Source organism: Phoenix dactylifera, chromosome 1 (assembly GCF_051530095.1).
Source record: "Phoenix dactylifera cultivar Ajwa chromosome 1, Ajwa_hap1_PhDact_Kaust_v1.1, whole genome shotgun sequence".
NCBI classification, from domain to species: domain Eukaryota; kingdom Viridiplantae; phylum Streptophyta; class Magnoliopsida; order Arecales; family Arecaceae; genus Phoenix; species Phoenix dactylifera.
Window position 1 is genome coordinate 14,954,150 of NC_143190.1, and position 7,896 is coordinate 14,962,045.

Consider the following 7,896-nt stretch of genomic DNA (forward strand, 5'->3'; position numbering starts at 1 on the left):
ACCGACACATTCTTCTTCAACACTCCGGCATAAAGAGATGGAAAGGTTGCCCTCAATGGCATACAATTGCACCATCCATCCTCCCAAAGTTGCACAAATTTTGTGCGGGCGTGCGACGCCTCCCAGAGGACGTTGATTGGTACCAGATTTACGAAGAGGAAGTATTAGCGAGAGCTTGTCTGTCAAACTACTCCGCTGACTAAGTGGGCTACTTAGTGCCGCACAGTAGACAGAAATTTGGTTGAAACCAGGAGCTGTTACCCCAGGTGCTCAAGCATGAATATTTTGTGGTACGCAGGGTCGAGATAAAAAGAACCTTCGACATCGGGCTGGCTCTTTGATCCTCAACCTCTGAATCGATTTACCTAATAGCGACATGAACAGTCCCTCCCTTATCTATCGAGGGAAGTCGGGTTCCTTCTCTTCTTTCTACCCGCCCACAACATTACTTCCATTGCCTAGTCTGAAAGAAACATGATTCCAAAACGGTGCTAGGCTCTTGTTATAATATCCCTCCATAGTGGTGAGTGACAACATGAAGATTTCCTACTTCTCATGCCAATCCTTCTTCTAGAATAATAAGAAGTTTGAATTGTCCTCTTCCAAAGGGTATTTTCAGTTTTACAAAAAGAAAAATCCAAGCCCAATTTGCTAGCAACAATTCGTTCATATCTTGCAAGCTTTTCACCCCCAGTCCCTCCTGCCTTCTAGATTTGGAAAAGAAATGGATGGAGTGGCTCTGTTACACTACCAGGCTGTCCAGGTCCTTCATTGAATGAAGCATTTTGCATGGTCACGAGGTACGGCCTGATTAACATAATTCCTTTCCTGGGGTCATTATATGTTCTGGAATCCACATAGGACTCATTTGGTTCATGAAATAAATTTTATCTCACTGATTATTTTTTTTTTTGAGGCAGTTGGTGCTTTAATATATCATGCCTACCAAAGTAGTTTTAATTAGTTGACTATGAAAAAATGGCACATATCAGAATGGCTTATATTTAAATGAGCATCTATTTTTCTGCAAAAATTATTAAAAAACCTACTATGCTAAGAATAAAGAAAAAAAAATCTTGCCCCAATCTTTTTGAAAAAAAAATGCTAATTCCAGCCCATGGAAAAATAAATTTTATCATAATTTTCAGCCATATGAATTTTTTTTTTCTATAAAATATGAAAATTTTATCCATCCCTGTCTTTAAAAATTGCAACTAAACATGAAAGCATTTCTTTATTTTTCCATTGATCACATTTTTTCTACTTTTCTTCCAATGAACCAAACGAATCCTTAAAATTTCCAAGTTATAACACATTTTTCGGGTGGAAGACAAAATTAATTACTTATAGGGCATTTTGACCCACCTTGAATACATTGTTGGTTGCTGGGAGATTATAGAGAAAGCGGAAAGGCCAGATGATGGCCTCACAGCCTATTGCAACCATAGTGGGCAGGCATGGTTTGCTGTCAAACCATTCACTTAAAACAGACATGACAGTAATGGGGTATGCTATTAACAGTCACAATTGTCTCCATTGCATCATGAGAGCAAGCATATAATGGCCGTGATTCCCCAATCTCATCCTCATAGTTTTCAACATGCATCGTAAGAGCATTCAACAAGTTTATCATGAATAGAAATAGTTATGTAACTGCAGCAATCCTTCATAAATTCATGGCTCGCCTTTCAAATTAATGTTACTAGATAAAATGAGCCTCACAGATGCCTTCATTCCGCAATAGAACATTCATAGAAGTTCTATGGAAGTTTACTGATATCGAAAGTTGCAAGAACGATACATGGATCAAATTCACATATGCAGTCTCTGACCACATCAACAAAATCAAAAAGCTGTTAGGCAATCGATACAAAACCAAAAGCTTTTTGGTCCTGAATGTATCAAGTCATCATCAGTATACAAACACAACTCTCAATCCTCTTGAACTTCAACAAGCCTCCCTCGCACCCACTTTTTCTTCGTTTTGGTTGCAGAGGTTATGGAACTGTCCCCTTTTCCCGTCTGTAAAGTTTCGTCTTTGTTTTCCTCCTTGCATTGCAAGTGACCATGTCCAATAGAATTGTTAACTACAGATTGACCCTCCTGTGGATCTGCAGTGCATGATTGTCTTCCAACATTATTTTGCTGTAAGTTAATTGAAATATTGTCTTGGCCTATCACAGTGAAGTTTTCTGAAGTCTCCACTGTTGAGGGAGTCTCACCACTTTTCATGCCATTCTGCTGTCTGAGTTTGTTGATGGTATTCTCAATACAGTTGTTGTTGTTAACAGAGTGGCTATGGTTGCCATTTACTAGCTTCTTATCTAATGTTGTATCACTATTTAGAGTTCCCAAACTAGTCTGTACACATTTTGCTGGTCCATAAAAACTGAAGGATGCATCATCTCTACGGTTATGCTGGGAAATTTTTCCAGTCTCTGTGCTTTCAACATACCATTTTGCCTCAGCTATCAACTTCCTGCTTTCTAAAAGTGAAGCTTGTGCAAGAGCACTTTTCAATGCAGCCACCTCGAGAGCTTTTGCAGCCTTCTCTGCTTTAGCAATTAATAACCTGATCAATTAGTAATGAATACATTGAGATTTAGAACATGACAATTAGCATCTGACACAAGGGGATTGCACTTGGTACATATGAAGATGATAGCCAAATAAGAAACAGAAACGAGTCATACTTACTTTGCTCTATCAATGGCTTCTCCCTTCCTGGCTTCCATTGCTTCCCTTTGTTCTCTTATTTTCTTTATCACCTCTAAATTGGACCTTGCCATTGGGTCTTTGTATGATGGAGCGGCATTTGTTGGTTTTCTAGATGTTGCTTTCCTGATAACATTTGCTTTGCTGTTGATACCTTCAGGTTGAGTAGCTTTCTTCTTCATGGACTCCCCTCTAACAGGAACTTCACAAATTGGTTTTCTCCGTGGTTTGCTTTCAACCCCAATGCATGTGCCACGATACTTTGCTAGTGCAGTGCAAACCCGCTCACGGTAAGCCTTGTAGAAATTGATAGAGGATCACAGATAACCATACAACATCTCAGTTACACACAGACAGCATTATAATCAAATAATGATTTTATGCTAAAAAATGAACACTAATTTTGATTAAAAGAGTAAAATTTTTGCTTACAGGATCTGCCCACTTGGCGGATATGGCCTCTGAGATCTTCCTCCGCTGCTCAGAGGATTTGGGTGCTCTCTTGCTGCCTTTTGGCCTACGCATTGTCTTTCTCTTCTCAATGCTCTCCAGCCACTCCTGATTCAATTGTTTATCCAAAATTTCATACGAGTCCCAATGCAGCTCCTTTTCACCAGCATATCCTTTCCTAGAGGCTTCAGCAATCAATTTTTGCCACTCTGACAAGCATTTTTCTTGTACCAACAATCTCTCGCGGCGGCGGCACCAACCTTCTCGCACTCCCATGCCAATTTTTATCCTTGTCTCCTCACTACATGACAAGATGGGCGAATGAAACTCAATGCTTGTAGACAACATATCATATTAATTTAAAACCTCAGATGAGCTGAAAGGGATCTTGAGGAAGATATGTAGTGCATAAAAACAAGTTTCCTATGGCATTACGGATCAAGAACATACGTAATAACTAATACGTGAATTTCTAGACTTCAACGCAGATAATAAGATCGCATATTGATCAACCAATGAGGATGCTCATCTGTTTCAGTCTGATTTTTTTTTAAAAAAAAAAAAAACAATTGCCATTACTTAGTAAGGGTTGAAGTTGCCTTAAGTGATTCCTTTCTAACACTGATGTACTACAGTTTGCAATTAATAGTCAATTATAAACAAAAAATCATTGAACAAGAGAAAGTCAATGAAAAGGTGAACTGATCAGCAACTCATAACATGGTCGAGTGATCATGTCTAACAAGACTAGCATGCATTTATTTTCAAGCTTTGTTGATCCTGCTTCCTCATGACTAACTGTTAGTAAGTTGAGAAAGTCATAACCCTGTTTCTACCAGACTCTCTGGTTTTTATTACTAAATATGGCCAAGGAAATTCAGATTGGATTTTGTCATGTTATAGCAAACACTATTACAAACCAACCTCAACTTAGCTATCAGTATTTTCTACAACACAAATCATTGTGCATGCACCTCTAAGCATTTGAATTATTAAAACATAGTTTTATCAAAATAGCAGCAACAATATCAATGCTTGTGTGACTACAGTGCTTATCAAGACATCCTGCAGCAATATTTAGCATTTTCTTTACAATCAACTATCAATCCAACGCTAACCCTCCCATGACCCATGCCAAGATTTGTCTGAGGCATGGCAGTGGGGGAGATTCTCGAACAAAATAAGGGATAAAGTTTAAGGTTCATTGTGGATCTCAATTTCAAATTTAAACAGCATCAGGTACAACAGATGCTTCCCAATAAACTAAAATATCTCATCAACAGAAATATTTTGACAGTGGTAACATTATCAGAAAAGAAGCTAGCGATTTCCAAGTTAACATCCACAAAAGTAAATAAGTTAGCCAACTCACCCACCTCTGGGCATGCCCCAAGTTCAGTAACTTCATTTTAACCTGCAGATGAGACCATCATGAAAATAAAACTTCATCAAGTTAAAAACTGATTAGCATCTGTTGCATCTTGCAGCAATAAGTGGTGTACAAACAGGGAGACATGGATGTTAAAGTTCCAGATGCAATAAGCCTGCATAACAAGAAAACAAATTGCATAATGCCTAATTTATATTATTGCATCAAAAGATTCAGGTATTCAAATAGATGCTCAGATGGAAAGCTAAACTTATTGCAGATTCGTCAAGTGGAATTTGATTCTTAAATCTTTTAAAATCGTACACAACTTCATGAAACTAGTCTACCACATAAACCACAAATTTCTCCATGTAATGCCGCCAACAAACTCAAAAATATATACAGAAAAGATCAAATTAAAGTAACTTAAGTGCATTAAACAAAACAAATCATTACCACAAAAAAAGAATAAAAAGCTATAAATTGTTCTTATCTCGACATCTCAATGTTTTTCAAAACAAATATGTAAATCAAACAAAATCCTTTTACAGATTTTATGACATACTAGTTTAAAAGTATCTTGCTGTACTCTGCAGGATTCTTACATAACATCACCTTAGGGTCCTGCATTGCTATTCTGGTCCTTTCTCGGATCCGTTGAAGGGTTTCTGCATCCAATGTTGATAGTTGGCTATGAGGAAACAAACTAAGAAAAAACAGCAACAGTACAATAAAAGGTCATGTGTAACCAAACAAAATGATGCACCTGTAACTTTCCTCACCTGCACTGTGTTTCCTGCCCTTGTTCCACGGAACCCTCCCCATGTTTGACCTTGAAATCCTCATTCGTCTTAATTTCTCCCCGTCTTCTTGTTCAGATGAAACATCATTTGAAGACTGATAACCTTGAGAATATGAATCAGAACCAAAAAGCGAATTGGAATTGCATTTATGGTCATCCTCACTGGGAACCAAGCAATTTGGTGCTACATTAGCAACTGCCTTGATGAAAGGTGTATAGTGTTTCTGAAGAGACCATCCTTTACAGTCTAACTTCCTTGAACGACTGGGGTCAATCCATGAACGGCCAAATCTGTGTTCCTTCTCAAATGGAAGTCCCTGTGAAGTTTTCCTACGAAATAAGAGCTGAGTCCTTGGTGCACCTGAATAATTCCGGAGAATGACAAGTTACAGAATAAAGATAGCTGTCCACAAAATAACACATCATAGGAGCAACAAAAATATCTACAGTGCAGGGGAGTAGACATGAGCACAAGCAGCAGCAGGGAATAGAAGAAAAGGCTGTTATGCAGTTAACCTAAGTGAGAAATTGATCCACTCTTTTGTGTAACAGATATGTACAGAAACACATTTCATTCTTATGCTAATTCTAAAATGAATAGTTTGATCTAGGTTAGAATAATACTATGACTCCTTCCAGCGGCGAATAACGTAGCAAAGATAGCCCTCAACAATAAAGGTTGAAATGACATGTTTAGAATGAAATGTAGAAATTACAATTCTGATTTGGTTATGGTTGAACCTATTTGCTGAAAAATGCTCACCAAAGGATATACATGTCTAAAAGACAACATTCCTCATTATTAATTTGAAAGTGCAGAAAAGATTGGTTTTGGTTATGGTCGAAAGTGAGTGAACTCTTGGAAACAATTCATGTTGTTGGTAAAATCAATAAATAGATGCATATAATTTAAAATCACTTAAGAAACGAACAGAATAAGTACAAGAAGAATCATCTCATAATACAATATGCAGGGGAGGATAAACAACATTTGTACAATGAGAGATAGGGGCAAAGAATGTTATTCCAATGATCTTCTTTGAGCATTTGAATATATAAAAGAATGAAGTAATCCAAAAAGGGAAAAAATAATTTAACAAATAGACTTAAGTTGTGCGAGGAGAAAGTGGATTCTCGTTTATAATAGTGCTAAACAAATAGAAATCTTTTATGCTAGTCAGATAATTTCAGAACAATCATAGATACACATGGAATGTTTTAAATGCAAAAACTGTGCTCCATGAAGTACCACATGAAATGCAAGTTCAAGGTGCTAGACCCATTATGCTTCATGTAGGTATACTATGCTAGTTCAAAGTTCGTCCAAAAGAAAATTTTATTGCTTCAGGCATTACTATGCTGCTTAAGGATTCAAGCAGACTCGACATCCTTGTGAATACCTTTATCTATTTCACAAAAGCAAAGAGCATTTTTATCCAAATTAGGATCCTTCTAATGTGTCAATTGAATTGTATTATTGATAAAAATAATTTACAAAGTCAACCTTCCTAAATTTTAAAGTTTATCCCTCTTTATCTTGTTCCTACTTGAATGGATTCATAGGTGTTGTGTCCTACATTGGACTGCTACTGCTCTTAATTCACATATGCCACCACATGCTGCTCTTATAACAGTCAATATTTACAGAAAGATTGTTGAGTTGTGACACAGAGCATGCAGTGTATGACATATTTGCACAAATTTCTCAGTCAACGGACTCCTTTGATAACCTAAGAAGTCGGAATCTTGGTTCAACTGTAACCATGATATCCATTGATAAAGCTTATTTCAGGGAAAAATCAGAACTTTGAGGATAGATCGTTGAGCTGTGCCGCAGCACGTGCAGGGTCTGGTATGTTTGCACAAAACAAGTTAATGGATTGATAGATTCAATTAAAACCAAGAGATCCGTCGATAAAGCTTATCGACGGAAAGGAACGAAACTTTAGAGAGAAACAAAATGAAACGGAGCCCACCAATTGCAAACTTACCAGAAACCTTCGATTCCAGCTGAATCCTCCCCTTTTGGAACATTTCGGAGATTTCGCAGAGATCGCGCCTCGGGAAGCAGGCAGAAGAACAAGAAGCGCGCGTCATCGCTAGGTCCAGAATGCGGACGAAGTGAGAGAAGAAACCCTAGCCAGTCTTAGGGAGAGGAGGAGAAGAATGAAACGAAAGGGGGATTCTTTTCTTATAAGGAGAGATGCTCATGGCGAAGGTTTGAGTCGGAGGTTTATGTCTGCTGAGAGCATGGGAGGGTGAGCAGGGAAGCGAAGGGAATCAGACAATAACCACCAGAAATGTAATAATATCGACGCCATTTCTATTCAGAGCGTGAAATAATTTCGGTAAACATACTGCCGACTGCATCAAGATGCTTTAGGAATAAACCAACCCGGCCCCAGGGCTCGAGTCACCAGGTCATTGGTCCAAACACCGGATCAATCAATCGGACTGCATCATAATAAAATTAATTTAAAATTTAAAATATTTATAAAATAAAGATAATATAAAATATTTAAAAATATTCATATTTTATAATAATTATTTATATTTTTTT

General features: G+C 37.6%; 1 protein-coding gene across 2 annotated transcripts; it reads right to left on the bottom strand.

The window, feature by feature from the left end:
* Positions 1 to 1,645: 1,645 nt before the first annotated feature.
* LOC120104676 (uncharacterized) lies at positions 1,646 to 7,686 on the bottom strand. 2 transcript variants are annotated; one of them, XM_039116201.3, is made up of 7 exons: positions 7,328 to 7,686; positions 5,317 to 5,697; positions 5,150 to 5,202; positions 4,542 to 4,579; positions 3,148 to 3,466; positions 2,698 to 3,011; positions 1,646 to 2,552 (listed from the first exon to the last, which is right to left on the bottom strand). In XM_039116201.3, exons 1-7 carry the CDS (start codon positions 7,431 to 7,433, stop codon positions 2,465 to 2,467), a joined length of 1,299 nt encoding a protein of 432 aa, XP_038972129.2. In that variant the 5' UTR covers positions 7,434 to 7,686; the 3' UTR covers positions 1,646 to 2,464. The 2 variants fall into 2 exon arrangements, with proteins under 2 accessions (XP_038972129.2, XP_038972128.3); XM_039116200.3 differs by having other exon boundaries at positions 1,646 to 2,572.
* Positions 7,687 to 7,896: the final 210 nt, after the last annotated feature.